The sequence below is a fragment of the Pristiophorus japonicus genome, chromosome 1 (assembly GCF_044704955.1).
Source record: "Pristiophorus japonicus isolate sPriJap1 chromosome 1, sPriJap1.hap1, whole genome shotgun sequence".
Taxonomy (NCBI): Eukaryota; Metazoa; Chordata; class Chondrichthyes; family Pristiophoridae; genus Pristiophorus; species Pristiophorus japonicus.
The window spans coordinates 406,523,420-406,549,355 of NC_091977.1; the positions used below are offsets into that span (position 1 = coordinate 406,523,420).

The 25,936-nt window shown below is 41.1% G+C and overlaps 2 protein-coding genes across 2 annotated transcripts in view; one reads left to right on the forward strand and one right to left on the reverse strand.

Annotated features, from left to right (window-relative positions):
- unm_hu7910 (un-named hu7910) overlaps positions 1-24,344 on the forward strand; it is a 397,894-nt gene extending 373,550 nt beyond the window's left edge. The window contains 3 exon segments of the mRNA XM_070891910.1: positions 7,181-7,272; positions 19,420-19,553; positions 20,724-24,344. Of these exon segments, the coding sequence (XP_070748011.1) occupies positions 7,181-7,272; positions 19,420-19,553; positions 20,724-20,874 (377 nt within the window). The 3' untranslated portion in view covers positions 20,875-24,344.
- The window catches only part of LOC139275025 (clavesin-1-like), a 119,238-nt gene continuing 117,517 nt past the window's right edge, over positions 24,216-25,936 (reverse strand). Inside the window, exon 5 of the mRNA XM_070891896.1 lies at positions 24,216-24,917. Within this exon, the coding sequence (XP_070747997.1) occupies positions 24,833-24,917 (85 nt within the window). The 3' untranslated portion in view covers positions 24,216-24,832. The remainder of the gene's footprint in view (positions 24,918-25,936) is intronic.

A 25,936-nucleotide genomic window follows, 5' to 3' on the forward strand; every position in this document is an offset into this window, starting at 1 on the left:
TGTTGTTCAAATGAATTCCAGTCATTTAAACAAACTTAAATGAGCCAGAATTATCTTCAGTGATTTAATTTGATGAAAAATTAAGGTGAGTTCATTTGCAAGTGTCAGGTTCAATATCCAGCATTATAATGTGAATGACCAACACGAGAAAGCTGGAGCATTATTAGGAGACCTCATTAATTATTTTTTCCAAACCCTTTAGAATTGATTAATTCTCAAGAGAAAGGGGTAATACTCCATGTGCTTGTTTATATAAATAGTCTCATCATTTTTGATAGAGTAGTTGATCTCCCATTGAATTGCATTTGGGGAGTTAAGACAAGTACAATTGGTCAACTAGGGTTAAAGGGCAAAGGATAATTAGACTGGGTAAGAGGTGGCAGAGGAGAGGGAGGAGTGGGGAAATGAAGGAGGGAAAGGAAGAGGATGGAGGAGTGCACTCAGAGTTCAGGATTGTGTATCCGTTTCCAGGAGGATGTTGCATTGCAAAGTTATCAAAGTTGTGAATGGAAAGGAGTGCTCACTGTGTTTGGAATGAAAGTCTTCGGGGGAAGAGACGGCAGGTGGGTGAGTGGGAAGAGGAGAGAACATATTAGGTAGAATGACATCTCTGTTGCCTGAATGAGTTTCTGGTTGGGGTGGGATGTATGTTGGGGGTTATTTGAATCATAGGGCGTTTTAAATTATTAATATTTTCAAGACTAAAAATCTCTAAGTTGTCTGAAAACAGAAGAGTTTAGAAACTAAGCTGATGCAATGACAGTCACTGGCCACAATGTTGGGCTGCAGCAGACTCCACCCAAATTTTCTAATAAGGCATTGTACATAGTCACAAGCTGTTGTGACTGAAAACTGTAACGAAGGGCTGAGTGATCTAAATGAAATACCTGCGGGGTATTACAAATATAATGGGTGTGAACACAATTTACATGGAAAATGCCACAAGGAATGTTGACAGATGACAGAACATACCAATTTTAGTAATATAGATTTTTGAGAGGAATAAGTTTCTTATAAAAAGATTATCATAGAAACGTACAGCACAGAAGGAAGCCATTCAACCTGTCATACCTGTACTTGCTCTTTGCAAGAGAAGTCCAGTTACAGTGCAGCTTTGCAAATTAGATTTTCTTTTTTTTAAATCCTCCTTACCTCTTCCTTTCCTTTAGGTGTTTTATGGTTCCACGGGTATCAGCAGTACATTCTTAACTGAGTCTTAACAGTGAGTGTAAGAGTCTTCATCCAATCTTTACCTGATGTCCACACGTGTCCATTTCCAGCAGGAACTCTTGCTCATTCTATCTTTGTCCCACTTACCACCCACTGAAGCCAATTGTACTGCCCTCTGCACCCCCCCAGGTCAAGATCAAGTACTTCCGCAAAGAACAGAGATCAAAGCTAGGACCTCCACATTTTGAATGGCCTAGTACTACATTAATGCATTTATCTGCTCAGTAATCAGTAGAGCCTGGTGGGCATAGTTATAAAAGCAAAGCCCAAACCCTAATCATTATTGTAAAGTGTCTCTGTCACCCCTGGGTAACAATGTAGCAAACTTGATTCAATAAGGGCCATTGCACAATTATCTAGCCTGTTTTGTTTCAAAGAAATGTGCACCTATTGGTGCATGTTGAACAATTATTGTACAGTACTTTATTGTATTATATTTATAATTTGTGTCCTACTATATGCTGGTGATATATTACCATGGATAGAGGATTGGCCAACTAACAGAAAACAGAGAGTCAGAATAAATGGTCATTTTCCGGTTGGCAAGCAGTGACTAGTAGGGTGCTGCAGGGATCGGTGCTGGGTCCTCAACTATTTACAATCTATATTAATGACGGATGAAAGGACCGAGTGCGATTTAGCCAAGTTTTGATGATGCAAAGATGGGTGGGAAAGCAAATTGTGAGGAGGACTCAAAAACATCTGCAAAGGCTAAGTGAGTGGGCAAAAATTTGGCAGATGGAGTATAATGTGGGAAAATGTGAGGTTATCCACTTTGACAGAAAAAATAGAAAAGCAAATTATAATTTAAATGGAGAAAAAATGCAAAGTGCTGCAGTACAGAGAGACCTGAAGATCCTTGTGCATGAAACATAAAAAGTTAATAAGCAGGTACAGCAAGTAATCAGGAACACAAATGGAATGTTGGCCTTTATTGCAAGGGGGATGGAGTATAAAAGCAGAGAAGTCCTGCTACAACTGTACAGGGTATTGGTGAGGCCACACCTAGAGTACTGCGCTCAGAGGCTGTTCCGAGAAGGTTCACTGGGTTGATTCCAGAGATTAGGGGGTTGACTTATGAAGATAGGTTGAGTAGGTTGGGCCTATACACATTGGAGTTCAGAGGAATGAGAGGTGATCTTATCAAAACATATAAGATAACGAGGGGGCTCGACAAGGTAGATGCAGAGGGGATATTTCCACTCATAGGGGAAACTAAAAGTAGGGGACATCGTCTCAGAATAAGGGACCGCCCATTTAAAACTCAAATGAGGAGGAATTTTTTCTCTGAGGGTTGTAAATCTATGAAATTCTCTGCCCCTGAGAACTGTGGAGGCTGGGTCATTGAATATATTTAAGGCGGAGATAAACAAATCTTTGAGCACTAAGGGAGTAAAGGGTTATGGGGAGCAGGCAGGGAAGTGGAGCTGAGTCCATGATCAGATAAGCCATGATATTGAATGGCAGAGCAGGCTTGAGGGGCCAAATGGCCTACTCCTCCTATTTCTTATGTTCTTATGTAACATGACTTGCCCTGAGCGCTTGGGTAGCTGCACATTCCTCGGGTTTTCCTGATGTTTCAATAGGGCTGTGTGTTGCCTAAGCCATTGTGCAAGATTTGCCAGGTGCTGGAATGAAGATGGATTTTCCGACTACCAAACCATGTTTTGCTGGTTCTTCTCTGAAACATTCCTACCTTGATTTATGCTATTAGCAGAAGTTTTGTTCTAATGCCGGCATGAATGACAGTAGCGGACTGTGGGGTAGCACTCCCCATTCAAGATATTGCTGGAGCACAACTGCACAACATCACAAGGGAGGGGGGAAGAGTTAGCTGTGTACACAAAAGACCTGCTCTATAGATTTTATCATTTTTATAATAGTTCAGTAGAATATAAATCTCCTTTAATTTTCAGCATAACAGCATGAATCAGTTTTGTTGATAGGAAATATTTTCAAATGAAAGTGATTGAGGAACGTAAACATAATGAGCATCTTTCTGCAGTTATTTCTAGCATGTTTGTGCTTCTAATTATTGCCAGATTATTAATTAAAACCGATGTTATGGTTAAATTAACTTAATTGGCAGGAAAATTGTGATGCACTGATCAAATAGTTACCAATTTTAAAAATGTGTAAGGAAAAAGTTCTCTTATTTTGAGCAGTCTCCTACTACCTACCCTGCTAGACCACCTCAGAATGTGTGAAGGCTGAGCAGATTGTCACTGACCATCCTGTCCACCTGTACTCTGACTCAATTTTCCAGATTTTTGAGCACTGATATACGTCTGTCACTCCAGCTGCTCTAGTGAGACAGGGTACTGGCTAAGTTAGAGGTGGAGAAGTGTAACTCTGTAAACCACCACACCTCAGACTCTGGACAAAAAAATAGAGTAAAATATAACAATAAAGGTACAATGTTGCTTTATCTAATAAAAAGCAAAGCTTAGTGCTTTAATTTTGCACCCAATACAAAATGATTCAATGCTGAAATTCTGCAATGTAGTACTGCGCTTATACATTGTAAGAAATGTTCTGCTCTCAGTCATGCTAAATTTATTAATAATTCTATTGACAATGTTTTGGCAAGAAGGATTTGAGTTGCCGTGAAGCTGTCAGTGAGCATCAGGCATGTAAAGGTTGAGGATGTCAGATTTCTTCCTAAACACTTAGAAATGTTTAGCATAGAGAACCATAAAGGTGCCACATGTTTAATAAAATGGAGTTACATCTGATCACAAATCATTTTTAAGCCATCAGTCCATTAAAAATGTACTCTGGCAATTGGGTGGTAGAGCTTTAGACATCGATGTCTGGAATCAGAACCCATCTGCTCTTTCTGGTTGAGTTTTGCTGTTTCTCGGCTGAACAACTTGTACTGTGGGACAGTAGAAGTCATCATGTGACTAACAGAACCAGAAGTACCCCACTGCGTACAAAACCAAAAGTACTATACTTATTGACATATCACAGCATCATTAATTGCAAAATAATTATGCATGAGCAAAGCATTTTGGCCCATTTTAGTTTATCTATCCAAAAAGACCTATTGCAGCATCTGATTGTTTCTTAAAGGAGTCTGGCTTTCACCTCCACCATTCCACATGTTGATCACTTTGTGGGGAAGGAGGGGGATCTTTCTGACATCAGTCCTAAATTTGCCTTTTACTAGTTTGACCCCGTCATTCCCCTTCCCCCACTCTTACAATTTAGTTTGAAGTAAATTTACAGATTAACCTTTTACAATCTTATATACTGCTTTAAGATCTCCATTCAGATATCTCCTTGTAAGGTTAAAAAGCCAAATTTCTCCCATCTCTCCCCATAATCCAGATCAGGCTGATAGCTCTTTTCTGCACTGCCCCCAATGCTTGAATGTGTCTCTCATGTCTCAGTGACCAGAACCAGACACAGTAATCAAGATATGATCTGACCAGAACTCATTATAGTATGAACATGGCTTCCTCTGACTGTATTGGCTATGTGGTTCAACATTCGATTGGCTTTGTTGACTGCCACTGCTATATGGTTGGACATCTTGAACATCCAGTCTACAATGATTCCTATGTCCCTTTCAACTTACTTCTTGGTTATTTCAACACAATTCAAGGAGTACATCTGTCATCCATCTTTCCTATCTATGCTCAATATTTTACACTTGTCTGTATTAAATTTCATCTGCTCTTGTTCCGCCTACTGACATATTTTGTCCAAATCATTTTGATTCCCTCTGATTCCACTCCCCATTGCACTTTGGTAGTCGTTGAGATATCTGTGTCTGGAGAAATTGCCCCAATCTGGCTGAAAAAAGAGGTAGCCGTGGGAAATGTGAAAATTACTCAAAAAAACTGGGATTCTTGCTCAATGCTCAGCATAGCTATTCATTTTGGCCTTCCAATGGCTGTTATGGAGTTGGAAGAGGAAGAGGAGATTAAGCAGAGGGAAGAGGTTTCCCTTCGCTCTTGTCTCCATTTGATGGCAACCCTGCCCCAGGTTGTATTTTCTCTGGCTTTCATCCCTGATGGATTTTCTCTTGTGGTCTAATACTTATTCAGCCATTTTACTGACCTGTGATGATTCATTTACCACATTTAATCTACTCACCCTTAATAATCCCCTTACTTCTGTCTGTCCTAAGTTTTTGTCATCATCATCATAGGCAATCCCTCGGGATCGAGGAAGACTTGCTTCCACTCCTGAAGTGAGTTCTTTGGTGGCTGAACAGTCCAATACGAGAGCCACAGACTCTGTCACAGGTGGGACAGACATTTTGTACCTAATGCTCAAAGCCTTTCCTTTTGTTTTTAGATCTACAGATCATTTTCTCACCTCTTAATCCATTTAGAATATCCGGCTTTCTCATTTGTAAACATGCCACAGTAAACACCCCACCGCCTCCATCTTACGTATACTTCCCTCGGGTGCTTCCCTTATGATTAACCTTCTCTTGGGAGGCTCTTAATTTTGTTTCCCTCAGGTAGCCTGTTTTAAATTTACAAATCTGGGGTGCTCCCTCGGAAGCTCCTACATAAGATCTTTGATATGTGCTGAATTAGCTGGCTTCAAATGAGATGGGGTGGAAGCATTATTGACTTCAGCACCCAGGATTAGAGAAGGAAGAAAATTGGTACGGATTTCTGCTCCTGATTTGCTACTCTGACCTCTGCTAGAAAATGCATATCCAGATGTGTGATGAGAACAAGATTGGGCTCAGATGTGATTTCCCCTCCTTCATACTAATAGCCTGCTGGTCTCTTACTGTACACTATTCAGCAGGTGTCAAAAGCCCAACGGGGTTGATGGTAATTGAAATAACTAAAATAAAATGTACTGTTAAAATGGTTTACCCTCATGAATTCAAAAAAGGTTTTGTAATTTAAATATAGATTTTAGTGGTTGAAGCAGCTTTCAATTCATTTTGTTGATAAAACAATGGGAAAAATTAGAGGGTCACAACAACCTGTGTTTATACATGACAGGATAACAAATCTTAAAGTAGCCTCACATGGGAGATGTGCATTAAAATGTGTGTCATCTCCCAGTGGAGGCATGCATCAAAGCTTTCAAAGCACTTGAATATGCAGTCACCTGAACACTCAATTACAGTACTTGGTGGATAGAATTGGACTCCTACATGCAGAGAGATGAGCTAGTATGCATAGCTGTCAGTGAATCTGTGACACATCCACTGTAAAGCCTCTATTATTGCTGAGGTAAAATTGTACCTGTGGAGAAGGTTTATTTTTTCCCCCCACTTAGTGTAGGTTGGTTGAATGAATTAGGCATAAAAGCTTTGTAAATGGAAGATGAATTGGCAAGCAGTGCTATTAAACTAGGAAATCTACCAACAAATGCTAAAGATGTTCTTAATTGAGATAGATGATTAATGGCACAGGACTATATCCATTTGAACAAATATTGATATGTAACCAAAGTGCCATACGAATTGGGAACATTTTCAGAATTGGTGTGGATGATGGGCAGAAGAACAATATGCATAAATTGGATTGTTCAAACCCATGAATTTTTTGAGCCTTTTAATTTGTTACAAATTGGATTTTTCTTTTGGGTGTTTTGTCAGTAATTTTACCCCAGTTTAATCCTAAACTGATTTTCTCTCTCTAACCCCTCCCTCTAATATTTGCAAGCCTGGCTGAAAAAAATGGAAATACCTGAGACTTGAGAGAGATTCTTCCATTCTTGGTATGTTTGTATATTTTGTACACTAACGAGGGGAAAAGGTAATGAGAAAATCATAATATGAGAGCTCGGACTAGATATGTGTAAGAAATACATCAATTGTGGTTTAATTTAACATAAGATTTGTAATATGGCTGGGGAAGGTTGTTAGATTACACACTCATTTCTTGTGCATTTAATTATGACATTCTGAAATTATTGTAATGCAGTTGCTGCCTTGTTATATATATATTTTTTTTCTTCCCACTAGGTCGTAGAAATGAGAACTCCTGTAAACAAGTCCCAAAAACATGTGCCCTGTTGGAAAAGTTTCCCGAGTCAACAGGCTGCAAACGTGGACAGGTGCTTTTACTTTTTCATAATCTTTTGTAGTAATTTATCCATTCAGTGCTGGATGGATCTTTCAAAATATTCTATAGGTTTCTATCATAAAATTAATGAAATGAGATCTGTGATTTTTGAACAAAGGAAGACAATAAAGCACATCCTTTAACAGTTCAGAATAAATATAAATTCTAAAATAAAAACAGAAAATGCTGGAAATACTCAGCAAATCAGGCAGCATCTGTGGAGAGAGAAATAGAGTTAATGTTTCAGGTCGATAACCTTTTATCAGGTCATCGACCTGAAACAATGGGCCCAAGTTTCGAGCCGCGCCTAGAACGGCGCAGTCCCGACCTGGACGTCCGTTTTTCGCGCCACAAAGTGCGCCTAAACAAAACCTCCAGATTCTCCACCTTCCTGCAGGTCCTCTGGCCCTCAGCGCGGCGCAGCACGAGCTGTAGGGGGCGGAGCTAGGTCCCTGCGCTGAAAACAGTGCCAGGACCTCTGCACATGCGTGCTACAGTGGGCGCGCAAGTACAGTAGCTCCAGGCGCCCGAAACTGTGTGGGAGGGGCCCGAAGCACGCAGCCCCTAGCGCTGGCCAAATGGCCTCACTGGGGCTGTGTGAATAAGGCTCCTCCCACGGCCAGCTCCTGCTTCCTCCCGACCCGACTCGACTCCCGCTTCCCGCCCCCGGACCGGACCCGACACCCGCTCCCCCCCCGCCCCCGGACCGGACTGGACCCGACCCGACTCCCGCTTCCCCGCCCGGACCCAACACCGACCCGACTCCCGCTTCCACCCCCGCCCCCGGACCGGACCCGACACCGACCCGACTCCCGCTCTCCCCCCCCCTCCCCCCCACCGGACCCGACCCGACCCGACTCCCGCTTCCCCCCTGCCCCCGGACCCGACCCAACTTCCCCTCCCCCCACCCCCTGCCTCCGGACCCGACTCCCGCTTCCCCCCCCCCCCCCCCCGCCTCCGGACCTGACCCGACTCCCGCTTCCCCGCCCCCCCGCCCCCGGACTGGATCCGACCTGACCTCCCTCCCCCCCGACCTGACCTCCCTCTCCCTCCCTCCCCCCGAACCGAACCGACCTCCCTCCCACCACCCCCCCCCCCCAACCTGACCCGACCCAACGCCACCTACCTGTAAATCTGGTGCTGGGGACGGGCCCTGCCCGAAGTCTCCGGCCCGGCCCGTTCAGCCTCCCTCCCCCTTCTCCTTTTTCCACCCCCCATCTCCTTTCCCCCCCCCATCTCCTTTTCCCCCCCCCATCTCCTTTCCCCCCCCCATCTCCTTTCTCCCCCTTCTCCCCTTTATCCCCTTCTCTCCTCCCCTTCTCCCTCCCTCCCCCTTCTTCCCCATCCCTCCCCCTTCTCCCCTTTCCCTCCTTCTGCTCCCCCCCCTCTCTCCCTCCTCCCCCTCCCCTCGCTGTCAAAAACACAGACACTGACAGACAGAGAATGAGAGACACTGACAGAGACACACTGGGGGGGGGGGGCATCCCAGCACGCTGTTGGAGGGCTCCCGGTGCTCCAGTCGGTAAGTAGAAAATGTTTTATTTATTGGTTTAAAATTTTTTTTATTTCTTATTAATTTTTTTGATTGATTTATTGGTTGATTTATTGATGTATTTATCATTTATTATTGATGATGGCTCTTTATTTGTAAAACTGAAGTGTTTAATGTTTGTAAACTTCCCTTTAAACCCCCCTCCCCCATTCCCTACGCCTGATTTGTAACCTACGCCTGATTTTCTAAAGTGTAGACAAGGTTTTTTCGAGCGTACAAAAATCTTCACTTACTCCATTCTAAGTTAGTTTGGAGAAAGTTTTCACTGACGAAACTTTGAAAACAGGCGTAAGTGGCCGGACACGCCCCCTTTTGGAAAAAAAACTCTGTTCCAAAGTGAAACTGTTCTAACTGACTAGAACTGGAGCAAACTAAATGACGAGAATTCCGATTTCTAAGATACTCCGTTCTACACCAATTGCTCCTAAAAATCAGGAGCAAATCATGTGGAAACTTGGGGCCATTAACTCTATTTCTCTCTCCACAGATCCTGCCTGAACTGCTGAGTATTTACAGCATGTTCTGTTTTTATTTCAGATTTCTAGCATTTGCAGTGTTTTGCTTTTGCATAAATATAAATTCTAGTTTGATTCAAATATAGATTTATAGCTGAATATCCTCTCAGCACACAGGCATATAAAACCAGCCACAGTCTTTCAGAAAAAAATCTGTTGAATGCATTGTTCTTTTACACCAATTAAAATCTCATGCACTTTATGAAACAATTCATTAATATCCTGACTGAGTCTTGACACACATGGCATTAGTAATTAGTTTGACATCTAGAGTAGTGGCATCTGCCTGCAAGCGTGAGAAGAAATGAGAGAGGCAGAAGCAGTTCAGTTCTTCTATGATTCAACCTACAAGAAGCCCCTCAGACAGTGCAGTATTAGAAGGATGTAGAAATTAAGATGCACTGCGATGCATCAAGGATAAGTCTACCAGTTAGAGTGCTTAGTATAATGCAAGTTATTACCATTTGTCAGCCAGAAGAAAAAAAAGCGGAACTTGCTGTTCTGACCTTGCATAACTCAAACTGAATCTCATACCATCTTTACCTTCAACAGCCATAGTGCATTTGGCTGCTAACTGACTGACTTATGAAGGGCGTGAAGTTGCGATACATAGCACTATAGATTAAAATATTTTTTTTCCCGGCTGTCGTGCTGATGACTTGTGCTCCAGAAGTAGCCGTGCCTCTAGCCAAGCTGTTTCAGTACAGCTACAACACTGGCATCTACCTGACAATGTGGAAAATTGTTCAGGTATGTCCTGTCCACAAAAAGCAGGACAAATCCAATCCAGCCAATTGCCGCCTCAATAACCTGCTCACTGATACTCAGTTTGGGTTCCGCCAGGACCACTCTGTTCCAGGCCTCATTACAGCCTTGGTCCAAATATGGACAAAGAGCTGCATTCCAACGGTCAAGGCAGCATTTGACCATGTGTGGTATCAAGGAGTCCTAGTAAAATTGAAGTCAATGGAAATCCGGGGGAAAACTCTACACCGGATGGAGTCATACCTAGCACAAAGGAAGATGGTTGTGATGGTTGGAGGTCAATCATTTCAGACCCACGACATTGTTGCAGGAGTTCCTCAGGGCAGTGTCCGAGGCCCAACCATCTTCACCTGCTTCATCAATGACCTTCCCTCCATCATAAGGTCAGAAGAGGGGATGTTCAGTGATGATTGCAGTTCCAGAACTGAGTGTTCAGTTCCATTCACAACTCCTCAGATAATGAAGCAGTCCATGCCCATATGCAGCAAGACCTGGACAACATTCAGGCTTCGGCTGTCATTGCCATTGTCGAATTCTCACCATCAACATCCTAGGATCATCAGTGACCAGAAATTTAACTGGCCAGTCGCATAAATACAAGATCAGGTCAGAGGCGAGTGTCTCCCTATCTGACTCCCCAAAGCATTTCCACCATCTACAAGGCACAAGTCAGGAGTGCAATATTCTTCACTTGCCTGGATGAGTGCAGCTCCAACAACACTCAAGCTTGAAACCATCTGGACAAAGCAGTCCAGTTGATTGGCACCCCATCCGCCATCTTAAAGATTCATTCCCTCCACCACCGGCACACCATCATTACAATGTGTACCATCTACAAGATTTACTGCAGCAACTCCCAAACCCGCATCCTCTATCACCTAGAAGGACAAGGGCAGCAAGCGCATGGGCACACACCAAGTCACACCATTCTGACTTGGAAATATATCGCCGTTCCTTCATCGTCGCTGGGTCAAAATCCTGGAACTCCCTCCCGAACAGCACTGTGGAAATACAGTTGAGCATCCCGAATCTGGCAACCTCGGGACCGAGGCCAAGCCGGTTTTCGTGTTTTTCCAGACTTCGGAGCGTGTTTCTGACATCCAAAATCCGGAAACACCCGAGCCCAGGTTTGGGTATTTCCAGATTTCGGAATGTTAAAGAAAGGCGGGGGAGTTGGTCTCCGAGAAGCTGTTCAGGTCGCCGGCCCCATCCAGGAGGTCGTCGGGAGGGGCCCCGCTGCCGTGGAGGTTTTTGGGCGGGTCCCGCCACCATGGTGCTGTTCGGGCGGGCCGGCCCCGCCGAGGTTGTTGTCGGGCCAGCGGGCCCCGCCGAGGAGATGTTCGGGTGGGCCGGCCCCGCCGAGGAGGTGTTCAGGCGGGCCGGCCCCGCCGAGGAGTGTTCAGGCGGGCCGGCGAGGCGAGGCCCCGAGGTCGGCAAGGTCGTTCGGTCTGGATTCCAGAACATTTTACGGATTACGGACGACCCTGCCACGATCGTCTGGGATTCCGGAACTCCGGATTTTAGACGCTCATCCTATACCTTCACCACAAGGACTGCAAAAAGGCATCTCACCACCACCTTTTCAAGGGCAATTAGTGATGGGCAATAAATGCTGGCCTTGCCATTGACATCCACATCCCAAGAACAAATTTTTAAAAAATCTAGCTGGCTTCAAGAATGGTGAATGCACACAATGGAGATATCACATCATTACAATAATGAATGCAGTGAAGCCTAAATACCCACTTGCTGGTCTTACATTTCATACTTATTTTCTTTTCTCCTGAAGTTCAACAGCATGGCTCATGGGTAGCAGCAGCCTTCTTGTCCAAATGCCCATTCTTGTGTAAGCCAATACATTGATTGTTGGGAAACTATTTAAATGTAGTACAATCATAGCTAAGCCCAATCCTCATCTCAGCCAACATCCACACAAAAATGCTTTTTAGCATGTGTGCCAGTCTGCAGTGGAAAACTTTTTTTTGTTCTGCTCATTGACCAGTTCTGTTGCCTCTGCTGACGCGTTGGCTGAGATTAGTTCATTCAGCAGACAACAGAGACTGAGGCTGTTCTGTACTGCTCAGCAGCACATCAAGGGATGCGGAGAACTGATTGTTATATATTTAACATTCCTTCTGGGCTTGAGTTTCTGCTTAAGATCAACATTTTAGCCCATGATCAGTGAAGAGAAAATACCCTTCTCCTATGGCTAGTTCTGTGCATCAAGTCACTAATACTTCTCATCAGTTAGAATTAACGAAACAAGCTCAAACTTGTAATACTTTTGAACTGATGTTGCTGGTTTATTTATTAGATACTTAGCGACAGAATATTTCCAAAGTACAGTTACTCCATTTCCATTTCCCATGCAAGCCTTTTTTTTGAAATTCAGGTGTGTAAAAAGACACTGGTGAATAGAGAGCTTTAATATTATTGTGGCTTCCAGATCAAAGCTATTTTTGCTGCATTTTCATAAGTGAAGCAGCACAGTGTGGAATGGTTTCATTTCCTCAACAGTTAAGTCATTAGTTAGTTCTTTGATACTGCAACATTCAGTCATCTTTGATCTCTTGATATAGAATTACATAGGAGTAATTTATTTATATCTCCTTTTCCCTTCTGGGTTTCTCCCCATCAATCCCCATAGCTTCCATCTGCTGCTTTGCTGCCTCTTTCAGCGAGGAGGGGAAGCTGATTGGTAGCTAACTGCTCCTCAGAACGTCTTTGTTAATGTTGGTCTAAACTGGTTCTGTCAGTATTTCTTCGCTTCAAGATTAGCAAACACTTTTCTCTGTTGGCCCAGCTGAAAACTAGTGAGGATACATTTGGAAACAAGTACATTTGTATTTTAAACTCCTGCTGCCTTCTGTAGAGCCCACAGATAAGGCCCCCGCCTGCCCTCTCAGGAGGACGTAAAAGATCCCATGGGTCTATTGAAAGAAGAGCAGGATAGCTCTCTTCTGTGTCCTGGTCGTTATTTATCCCTCACTCAGCATCACTAATAAATAGATTATCTGGTCATTATCTCATTGCTGTTTGTGGGACCTTGCTGTGCACAAATTGTCTGCCACATTTCCCAAAATTACATCCGCGAGTATACTTCAAAGAGTACTTTATTAGCTGTAATGCGATGTGGTTATCCTACGGTTGTGAAAGGTGCTATATAAATGGTAGTTCTTTTGTATCATTACTGCATAAAGTGAATTTACAAATTGAAGCCTTAGCAAGAATTTAACTATGTCTTGTAGTGTGTGTTTTTAAAGCTTTTTCATGGGCACATATTAAACTCTTATGGGAACCCGTTTTTAAAAAAATGCAGTTTTGATTGGCATTCACACTCGAGCTGCACCCCAGAGAAGCAAGTTTGCCAGATTTAGCCACATCTATGGGTAGAGAGAAACAACTGTCCCAAAATAGCCCCCTCCTGGCAGTAGTTTTAGAGATATCCCTATCTTATAGGGGAGAGTGTATAAGGGTGGGTGGGAGCAGAACTGAATACAAAAATCAAATTATTTTCTCCATACAAATTTTGATTTGTATATTTTCACTGTTTTGATTGCTCACTAGACTAATGGAAAATGGTCAGGTGAGGGCAGTCCCCAGCATACTCAGCTTTTCAGAACAAGAGCGGGAACGATCTTTCTGTAAATGCATTCTGTGCCTGTGTGTTTTCCCTCTCTGTCTATGTTCTCTGTCTGTGTTCTCTCTCTCACTATCTGCTCTGTGTGTTCTCTCTGTCTGCTCTCTCTCTCTCTCTCTTTTCTCTGTGTTTTCTTTCTGTTCGTATGTTCTCTCTCTTAGTCTGTGTGTTTTCACTCTGTTCTGTTTCTGGTTCTCTCCGTCTGTGTCTCCGGCGCTCTCTGGCTGCCTGCCCCCGGCGCGCGCTCTCTGGCTGCCCCCTGCCTGGCACCGGCGCGCTCTCTTTCTGCCTGCCCCCGGCGTGCGTTCTCTGCCTGCCCCCAGCGCACGTTCTCTGCCTGGCCCCGTGCTCTGGCACTCTGCCTCTGGTGCTCTGTCTGCTTCTAGCGCTCTGTCGTTCTGCCTCTGGCACTCTGTCCGTCTCTGTTGTTCTGTTTCAGATTCTGTTACTGTCTGTTTGTCTGTCTCTGTCCGTGTCATTCCACATGAAAGAAATTGGCTTTGTACCCACTAACAGGAAAAGCAGCACAGAAAAACCACTAGGAGGAGTGAATTGAGAACAGCAGCCACATGACAGCTGGGGAACCCAGCCGGTTGGTACTAGTTCTTTACAAGCTGAATAGCAGTGCATTTCTTTTGTCTGAGTCCATTTTATTAATGGGCCTATTTGATCTGTAAAGGGTCAAATAGTCAACTTATTTTTTAAAAAAGCTTATTCATGAGAGTCCCATTGCTAATATAGATAGATTGCCCTATGTAGCATAGCATACAGAACAGCTGCACAGAGATGAGTTAATGCATTCCTTTCTTAGCAGCACTGACTGATAAGTCAGATTATATAATGTTTAGTATATTGAAAAGAATAGCAACAGAAGTAGACTATGCTAGAGGATCATCAAACTTAGTATCCTAAGTCTTGCGGTGAGCAATTATCATTAGTAAGCAGTAAAGCTGCTATCCCTGAGTAGCTTCAGGGTTGACAGCACGCTTTTGACCTTTAACACTGCCCTACCCACCCCCATTTCATACGTTGCCTGTGAATCAATAGAATGCACTTAGTGGTTCATTTGAAAAGCAAATGAATCAATAATATGTCTAGGTCAGCTTCATTTAGAGAATTTCGGCAAGGACATTGTGTCCCAGAAAGGTTATTGAGAATGGGTGTTGTGAAAAAAGACTTCATAGTTGAACCTTTTATCCTCACTAGATGCATACATTTCTTCTGAAAAGAATGTTTTTTCTCCAACAGCAAATAGGTTGGCGAGGGCAAAAGGACATGAGCATTTTTAGGTACGGGAAAAGATCATTAGGCTATACAAGCCCATGCCTTTTTTAGAGATCAACTGTACCCTACTCTCCTCGCCATCTCCCTCAATCCATTTTTTCTGCAGAAATGCATCCAATTTGTAACGTCTGCTTCAATCATCTCCTAGTAACTTATTCCACAACTCTATTACCCTTTACCTGTAAAAGTTCTGCCTGACTTCCCTTCTCATGCCTAACTTCCTCATTTTTCAGTGGTATTTGAATCCTTCAATATAGCGAACATTTTGCCTGGATCAATTTTGTTAATTCCCCTTCAAAATTTCAGTTAGATTAACTTGAAGTCTCCACTTTCCCCAAAAAGCCCAACTTCCTTAACCTTTTTTCAAAAACTTAAATGCCTGATATTGAAACTATATTTGTTGTTCGCCTCTCAAACTTATGAGAACTTCACTTAATACTGCTGCTCTTTTGAAATATACCCTATCCTCTTTCTAATGCCCCCAGATTGCCTCTCTTACAGCAAATAAGCACTATGCTGATAAGTTTCATAGATTCAGCTACTAAAATCCCTAAATCACTGGTCAGCAAAATTGTTCCATTGAACACATACTCCATCTTTCAGTTCTTTACACTCATTGTGATTATTTTATAATTCTCTGCATTGAATTGCAACAGCTACCTATTGGCCCAGTTACCGAAAAGATCTAGATCCTTCTGATTCTGGTTGCATAGTTCCTTATTTGACCTGCCTCTTGTTTTGGTATCATCACAAACTTGGAAATTTTGCTTACTCATACTCTCATCAAACAGTTAAAACAATACAAACCATTTAGAATGGGCTAACTGGTGCAGCACTGTCCACTTATAACTGGCTACATGTTGTGTCAGATCCTGGAAAGATTAGCGAGCCAAGAATTGAGAAAGGGCTGGTAAACTGAAAGCCAGGGACGGTTGTTGTCTTATGCGGAGAAAAGTTCTGTACATGCTGATGTATCCAGGCAAATTGACTCCACGTCCATTACTTTCAGTGCACGGGTACTGCAGCCACCATTTGTACAATTTACCTGATTGCTATACAGACGATGTCTGCGACAAGTGGAGCTCACTACACATATGAAAAATAACTGTGGTTCCAAGACTGGTGTTCTGCATACCCCACTCATAAATTCTTTTCAGCCTAAAACATTACCATTTATGACTGGCCTCAGTTTCCTGTTTTTACAACAATTTTCTACCCAGAGCCATACTTCAGCTAGACATTAGTGCCAAAGTGGAACTTAAAAATCTAGGCATCGGCTGTCCACTATGTCCACAATATCTTTGAAAAAATTCCATCAGGTTAATTAAACATGATCGTCCTTTCTTGAATCTGTGCTGGTTGTTCATTAACATAAGAATTAAGAACAGGAGTAGGCCATCTAGCCTCTCGAGCCTGCTCCGCCATTCAACAAGATCATGGCTGATCTGGCCTTGGACTCAGCTCCACTTACCCGCCCGCTCCCCATAACCCTTAATTCCCTTATTGGTTAAAAATCTATCTGTGATTTGAATATATTCAATGAGCTAGCCTCAATTGCTTCCTTGGGCAGAGAATTCCACAGATTCACAACCCTCTGGGAGAAGAAATTCCTTCTCAACTCGGTTTTAAATTGGCTCCCCCGTATTTTGAGGCTGTGCCCCCTCTCCCCAACCAGTGGAAACAACCTCTCTGCCTCTATCCTGTCTATCCCTTTCATTATTTTAAATGTTTCTATAATATCACCCCTCATCCTTCTGAACTCCAACGAGTAAAGACCCAGTCTACTCAATCTATCATCATAAGGTAACCCCCTCATCTCCGGAATCAGCCTAGTGAATCTTCTCTGTACCCCCTCCAAAGCTAGTATATCCTTCATTAAGTAAGGTAACCAAAACTGCACCCAGTACTCCAGGTGCAGCCTCACCAATACCCTGTACAGTTGTAGCAGGACCTCCCTGCTTTTGTACTCCATCCCTCTCGCAATGAAGGCCAACATTTCATTTGCCTTCCTGATTACCTGCTGCACCTGCAAATTAACTTTTTGGGATTCATGCACAAGGACCCCCAGGTCCCTCTGCACTACAGCATGTTGTAATTTCTCCCCATTCAAATAATATTCCCTTTTACTGTTTTTTTTTCCCAAGGTGGATGACCTCACATTTTCCGACATTGTATTCCATCTGCCAAACCTTAGCCCATTCGCTTAACCTATCTAAATCTCTTTGCAGCCTCTCTGTGTCCTCCACACAACCCGCTTTCCCACTAATCTTTGTGTCATCTGCAAATTTTGTTACACTACACTCTGTCCCCTCTTCCAGGTCATCTATGTATATTGTAAACAGTTGTGGTCCCAGCACCGATCCCTGTGGCACACCACTAACCACCGATTTCCAACCCAAAAAGGACCCATTTATCCTGACTCTCTGCCTCCTCTGTTAGCCAGCCAATTCTCTATCCATGCTAATACATTTCCTCTGACTCCGCGTACCTTTATCTTCTGCAGTAACCTTTTGTGTGGCACCTTATCGAATGCCTTTTGGAAATCTAAATACACCACATCCATCGGTACATCTCTATCCACTATGCTCGTTATATTCAAAGAATTCCAGTAAATTAGTTAAACATGATTTCCCCTTCATGAATCCATGTTGCGTCTGCTTGATTGCACTATTCCTGTCTAGATGTCCCGCTATTTCTTCCTTAATGATAGCTTCAAGCATTTTCCCCACTACAGATGTTAAACTAACCGGCCTATAGTTACCTGCCTTTTGTCTGCCCCCTTTTTTAAACAGAGGCGTTAAATTAGCTGCTTTCCAATCCGATGGTACCTCCCCAGAGTCCAGAGAATTTTGGTAGATTATAACGAATGCATCTGCTATAACTTCTGCCATCTCTTTTAATACCCTGGGATGCATTTCATCAGGACCAGGGGACTTGTCTACCTTGAGTCCCATTAGCCTGTCCAGCACTACCTCCCTAGTGATAGTGATTGTCTCAAGGTCCTCCCTTCCCACATTCCCGTGACCAGCAATTTTTGGCATGGTTTTTGTATCTTCCACTGTGAAGACCGAAGCAAAATAATTGTTTAAGGTCTCAGCCATTTCCACATTTCCCATTATTAAATCCCCCTTCTCATCTTCTAAGGGACCAACATTTACTTTAGTCACTCTTTTCCATTTTATATATCGGTAAAAGCTTTTACTATCTGTTTTTATGTTTTGTGCAAGTTTACATTCGTAATCTATCTTTCCTTTCTTTATTGCTTTCTTAGTCATTCTTTGCTGTCGTTTAAAATTTTCCCAGTCTTCTAGTTTCCCACTAACCTTAGCCACCTTATACGCATTGGTTTTTAATTTGATACTCTCCTTTATTTCCTTGGTTATCCACGGCTGGTTATCCCTTCTCTTACCGCCCTTCTTTTTCACTGGAATATATTTTTGTTGAGCACTATGAAAGAGCTCCTTAAAAGTCCTCCACTGTTCCTCAATTGTGCCACCATTTAGCCTGTGTTCCCAGTCTACTTTAGCCAACTCTGCCCTCATCCCACTGTAGTCCCCTTTGTTTAAGCATAGTATGCTCGTTTGAGACACTACTTCCTCACCCTCAATCTGTATTACAAATTCAACCATATTGTGATCACTCATTCCGAGAGGATCTTTTACTAGGAGATCGTTTATTATTCCTGACTCATTACACAGGACCAGATCTAAGATAGCTTGCTCCCTTGTAGGTTCTGTCATATACTGTTCTGAGAAACAATCCCGTATGCATTCTATGAATTCCTCCTCAAGGCTACCCCGAGCGATTTGATTTGACCAATCGATATGTAGGTTAAAATCCCCCATGATTACTGCCGTTTCTTTTTCACATAACAAATTCTTATTATCCAAATGATCACCTACTCAATCTCTCAAGATCATTTCAAAAGCCTTCCCTATAACAGATGCTAAATATATGTGATCTATGCTTTCCAGATGTCGTCCACATTCCAAATCTTTCAAATCTGTCATGAATCTAATGAATTTACAAAAATAGCAGTTAAAGCAATTGTAATTTCAGTCCCCGTATCCTTTTAATTTTTGGATGCAGGTTGGCTGTATTCAAATTTTTTGTCTATGTTTGCACGAGCTAGCACTTGCATACTGTCTGGCTTTTCCTCATAGGAGTTATTCATGGGGAAATTTGTAAAAGTTAAGGAATGTAGGTAATATTTTGGCAAATTTTGTCAACAGTCAGATTCTTAAAACATGTTGGTCCATAAAAATATTAGTACTGCTCTTTTAGTCTGTTGATGTAAAAATTGTTGTCCTAAGGTATTTGTCAAGATTAGTAGCAGGTTGTAAACTAATATTTAATTTACTATTGTGCATCTTTTTTTTTAAGATCAAGTATTCAGTTATGCAGCCAGGGACTCATGTGTGGCCTCACACTGGACCAACAAACTGCCGCCTAAGAATGCATCTGGGCCTGGTCATTCCTAAGCAAGGATGTAGAATACGCTGTGCCAATGACACCAGGTAAAAGGATTGTTGGTGTTTTTTGAACATACTAAGAATCAAGCCCAAAATTTATAGGAACCTTTTTAAAAGTTTGTTTGCCTCACCCAAGTGTAATCAGTTTGCTACAATGGCCAAAAAAATTGTCCTCGGATTACTACTGCTGTGTATACATGCCTGAATATTTCATGGGATTCTCCTGGGGTTTCTGCCAAAGTTACAGCAGAAGATTGGGAGAACACCTGTGGAAATTCTACCCCAGCATTTATAAAACTATTCAACCCAGTTGTTTATAAATGGAAAGTAAACATCAGACTGCCTCCACTGAAATGTAGCTTAATTCGCCTTAAACTAATTTCTGCTTTGATATTGTTACATTAGGCACATACTTGAGATCTTGCATGTATCACATTCAAATATATTGGGTATATATTTGTACAGACTTAATGTAAAAGCATATAGGGAGTCACAGTGATATCCCATTCCTTCCAACCCAGATAATTGAACATCTAAATCTTAATAACCACTTTACCCTTTCTTGACCATAGGCAGATCCCGCATTGATCTGATACAGTTTTGTCTTTGTGCCTGTTTGCACACTGTTGAGCATTAATGACTGCAAGTAGTGATCCAGTGTCAGACCTGAGCCCAAATGTTTAATTTATTTTTCAATTGGAATTATATATATTTTTTTTTAGTTGGTGATCCCTATTGGTTTGAAAAGTGGAAAAGTTCCCATTGCGAGAAGTTGGAGTGCAGGTGTATTGTTGCAGCTTGCTGTTTCACCAGATCTAGGAGTAGTTGGAAAAAGTGTTCCATTTCCCATCACCAACATCCCTTACCCTAATGAGCAAAAACAATCATGACAGATATTCCTCGAATATCTTCTGAGAGCAATGCAATGAAACTGTTTTGAACAATTTTTAAACATTCAATGTTATGAAGCATGCAACCAGCATGTCAAAGATACAAGAAAATGTAGAATGACAATAGCTGCTTTATCCAGAGTCGCTGAATGATTATCATAGGCTTCCCTCTTGCACTACCTATTGATGCCCTATTTAGGAAACAATAATTTTCTTCTCCAAATTCCCTTAAAAAAAAATCAAACAATGTTGTTAAATATCTCTATAAGCTTCAATCCTTTTCAACAGATGTTGATCCAAATTCAATGTTACTCTGTTTTTGCAGAGAATGGAAGGAGGGGAAGGTGATCATCTTTGACGATTCTTTTGAGCATGAAGTTTGGCAGGATGCTAACAGCTATAGGCTTATCTTCATCGTGGATGTGTGGCATCCAGAGCTGACGTCCCACCAACGAAGAACCCTTTCACCAATCTAATTTGGTACATAAACTGGAGAAGGAAGTTTGGAGTTGAATGAACATGAAGAAATTGTCTTATGTTATGAAGTGTCGAAAGTCCCATTGATTATTTTTTCTGAAACTCTTGGCACAGGACAGTTTTCTGGGGGTGAGGGGTAATGTACTTTGAAAAAATTAGTTCATAAAATAAAAAGGTCTCCTGGAATATCTTTGAGGGCATATAGAGGGCATGTAGAGGTTGAGTGATGCAAACTTGAGCCTTGTCCTCTTCCAAAACAAAGCACTAAGACCAAAGCTGAATAAGATCTCCCGAGGAAAATCCAACATGACATTTTCCCAATTCTGATTTGGAATAGTCTCAAAGATACAAAATAGTTCACTGCAAGCTATTGAAGAAACCTTGCATTGTAAAAATCAAAGTGAACTATATATGGCTTTCCACCATATTAAATCTCCTGAATTGGGTCTGTCTAGTTTATATAAGATACACAAGTTGTCGCATTCATATAACTGGTCTTCAGTGTTTTGTATTTCCACATGGAATCATTTTGTATATAGTTTGATGATTATTTTAATTGTACAGATATTCATGAGTTCTTAATCATAGTTATTGGCTAGTTACATAAAGATGATTTGTACCTTTCGTGCATTTAGTCAGTATGTTTGCACTCTGTCACAGATTTACTTGAAATCAGCATTTCTTCTTGGATAACATTAACAAATTACAAATTATAGTGTTTCACACAACAGTATCCTTTTTTTGCTCTATTTCTTAATTTTTTTTTGTTTACACAGTGAGTGCTGATGCCCTCAATGGGGGAGCTGCCTTTGAGAAGTTACTAAGCCTGACAGTCTGAGCGAGATTGATTAACACAGAGAGTTAAAATGACATGATCACTGAAGCATCCTGAGTTAACAGATGTATCTGTGCTTATACTTAGCTCCCCCACACTGCGCTTAGTAACTCGTCCAAACTCATTTCCCCAGCAGTATTAAGTGCTCAGTGTTCAAATAAAAAGTTGAAATTAACATAAAAAGCATAAGTAGTCATAGAGTAAGTTTCTCACCATCAATGTTGCTTACTAAACATAAAAATGAGTCCTCCTTTGAGTATAGAATTGTACACATTAATTCTGTAGAAAGAACCCAAAATGCACTTCCATAGAAGCTAACTGCTGCAGATGCCAATGAGAACTTTTTTAGTGTGACAGAAATGAACAAATGCCAATGTGAGATGCACATTCATCCAACAGACAGCTGATACATCTGTGCAAATGCCAAAATGCAGATGGCTTGTGACAGCCGTAATACATCTACAATAAAATGACCATATGTTTTTACATTCAAATTTATTATGCCAAGTGTAAATGACAGACTTTACTTTGTAGGGGCAAGGCAAGGAGAACCGAGTTCAGCACATAACCAAGGTACTTTTGTCTCAGAGCAGTTATAGGAGCAGTCAGATCCCGGCAGAGAGATGAGGATTGCAACCTACACCAGAATGTGGGAAAACGCAATCTGCATTTACATTAATCTGTTTTGTGTCACTATCTAAGCAGCAGTACATTTGGGGAACAGGAAGAGCATAGGGAACTATTTTAGTCTAATCAATATATAGAAATACTGTGATTTAAATATCTCACTTTTTGTTGTGTGTAAAGTATAATTCTGTTAGACTAATGTTGTAGATGCTGGTTTTGATGGATTTACTGATTGCAAGCTGCCCAAATGAATTGGATTAGCTACACAGAGGGGAGGAGCCTATTATTTCTGTCAATCTGGTTTATTCCTGTCCATCTGATATTACTGGAGTCCTTTTTGAATGCAAATGTAATTGAATGCTCCTTGACTTTATATTACTATCGTATCTGTGTATTGCGGCTTCGTGTTTTACTCTCTCTTCTGTTACATTTGCATTTAATATGTTTGTGGTGCTGAAACTGCATGCTGCCTAGCATTGCAGTGACATTGATTCAGAACCAACTGGACTTCTGTTCATTAGTCAGAAAAGGAGCATCAAAGAACTAGGGAGTAATCTTCAGTGAGATTTAAAGTTACTTTCCCTTTCTTTTGACTATCTAGTTTTGTAAGTTAGAAATAAAGTGACAAAACCTTATTGTAGCCATAAATAAAAACATGACGACTAACTTCAAAGATGCTGCAACGTTTGGTAAATTGTTATTTTAACAATATTCAAAGCCATCTGAATTTTTTCCCCTCACTTCTCCATTTTGAAATATTGCGCATGCTTTTTTAAAGAGACTCATGCTGGTGGTGATCATTAGAGTCATCATTAGTTGACGCATTTTTAGTGAGAGCTGACATTGAGAACATGGTTGTTTTCATTTCTCCTACTTTCAAATAAATTTTAATCTAGTGTATCGTATCAAAAGATGATTCGAGGTCGAGCTCAATTTTGGAAAGAATTTGATACTAGTTTACGGCAGTTTTTAAATTAAGTCAAGCTTCAATCCACTTCTATTTCCAATGACTCCTTGGAATAGGGTTTATAAAAACCTGTTCTCTTAGATAGGAGACTGATTGCATTCCATTCTACTGATTGGGAATAAATAGATTGCATTTTATTTTATTTTGGCATTTTTTAGAATAGTTTATCATTTTTTTTTATATCAAATTCACTTGCTAAAGTGAGTGGATTCAGTCGATCAGTTACTACACTGCAATTCTTTTTATATCCTGTCAGTGACATGGGATTTTAATTCTAAAGTTAACTACTGTATATCATTGGATAAACTGAATTTGCTCTGAGTGTTATGGGTATGTGTTCTAAGTACTGGTATCATGTCGATTGATACTTCACTAAAGTGGTTTTTAAGAGAATGGGACAATGGGTTTTAGCTGCAAGTACGGAGCCTCGTAGTACATGTTCTAGAAGTTGAGTTATTTTTATAAACAAGTGAGTCATGTCATGTCTTTCATAGGCACCCTTATTGAGTGAGACAAAGCTCAGCTTGGTTTTGTTTGTGTTTTATAATACCCTTTAGTATTGGCATAAATGGAACACTATGCCTTTTTTAGAGTATAAACCTGATATTCTTTGAACAAAATGGAGCTACCACTATGATTGTTACAGATTTCAATAGTGTATTTCTAACTGTAAATAGTTATTTTTGAAATTAAATTTTTATGCTTTTCACATAAATTATGCTTTCGGTTTTTATACAGCTCTTGTATCAAGAACCACCATTACTTCAGTAAACATTTAATTACAGTGAAAAATGTTGGGAAGGAATGTCTGTAAACTATTAATGAACACAAACACTTTGTAAAATGCTGTATAAGTCACTAACCTTGATTTTCCCCCAAATAAAACACAAAAGAACTTGAGTAATTCTTCTTTATTTGCCCAATCAAATAAACAGCTTTGTGGTTGGCAAAGTTAGCTTCACTTACTGAATTTAAATAAAATGCATTGATTGATTTTGAACATTCATCCAGCAAATAAACAGGAATGAATACATGGATCTTTGGCACTTTAATAAATGTTTTTTCATCCTGCCTTCTGTTCACAATTTATTTTTTTCTGAGTTTTCCAATCTGATATTGAACTATAAAAACAAATCCTCTCTTGCGTAACACGCAAAGGCACAAATATGTCTGAATATCACATGCCTGTTATTGAGACCTAAACCGTTCTGCATTCATGGAATATTTTCCTTCTCTCTTCCTTAGCAAAGTACCAACATCTGTGATGCTGCCAAGGTCACTATCAGGTTGCCTATAGTAGATACAAAATCCTTTAGGTATCTTATTTTAAATGATCTCTCAATCTTTAATCAACTGCTGGCAGTTCTGACAAGAAAGCCAATGACTGGTGATATTTGAATTTTGCCGTTTTATGAAAAATGAAAAAAACACTTCACATAGCTGAATGTGACTTGATTTAAGCAAGTGATCCACTGAGATCCAGTCATGGAGTTACCATTGTTTGTGTGACCTCTGAGATGCCTTTAGTTCAGTCTAGAGCTAGTAGTGGCTGAGTGTTATCATCATCCCTGTCTTCGTGCTTCAGCACACCTGGTTCTACCACCGACTGTGACCTGCAAGATAGACAAATCAGGTTGTGGTTAAACAGAGCCTAGTTCAATGGAAGGTAGCTGTAAACCTTTACACTGTTTCAGAGCAAAAAATAAAAATGGCGCTTTACTGTTCCAAATTAGTATTAGTTCTGCAAGGTAAATACTACAACATGGAAATTAGTTTTGGAAATGTCCAGTATTAGTTGAAGTACTGTAGAAAAGTCTGTGAGTAATGCATTTTATCAGTTCAACAACTGGAAAACTATTAGTCAAAAATGTTACTGAATCTGGGTTTTATTCCTTTTTTATATAACCTTTTTATTGACAATTAACCAGGTATATTGTCATTACAAACCTTGTTTTAGCTATAGTTTGAATCCTGCTTCATATTTGTATTTCAACAGTATTGAGTCCACATTATCTGCTGTCTATATATTTGTGTTGCATTCGGCAGGGAAAATGGCACAGTAATGGAAGCAGTAACAACATTTTAAATATGGGCTTTCAGATTTATCAGCAAATTTATCTTTCTGGATTCATAGGTCTTTTGTTTGTTGTAGCCTGGCAAAATCTAAAGTGAACAGTGTATGAACATAGCAATAGGCAGCTCACCTGACAGCCTAGTGGGGAAAGGCACCAGCTGGCATTGGGTTATACAGGTCAAAAACACACATTTGAATACTGGTCTCTGCTGAGTGAGCTGATGTCAGCGAGGACAGCAGTTAGGACACTACAATTATCTTCAGTGCTTTTATTATAATAACTTTTATTTATATAGCGCCTTTAACATAGTAAGATGTCTCAAGGCGCTTCACAGCAGTGCTACAAAACAAATTTGACACCGAGCCACAAAAGAAGAATTTGAGGTAGATGACCAAAAGCTTGGTTAAAGAGGTAGGTTTTAAGGAGTGTCATAAAGGAGGAAAGAGAGGTGGAGAGGTTTAGGGAGGGAGTTCCAGAGCTTAGGGCCCAAACAGCTGAAGGCACGGCCACCGATGATTGAGCAGTTATAATGAGGGATGTTCAAGAGGGCAAAATTT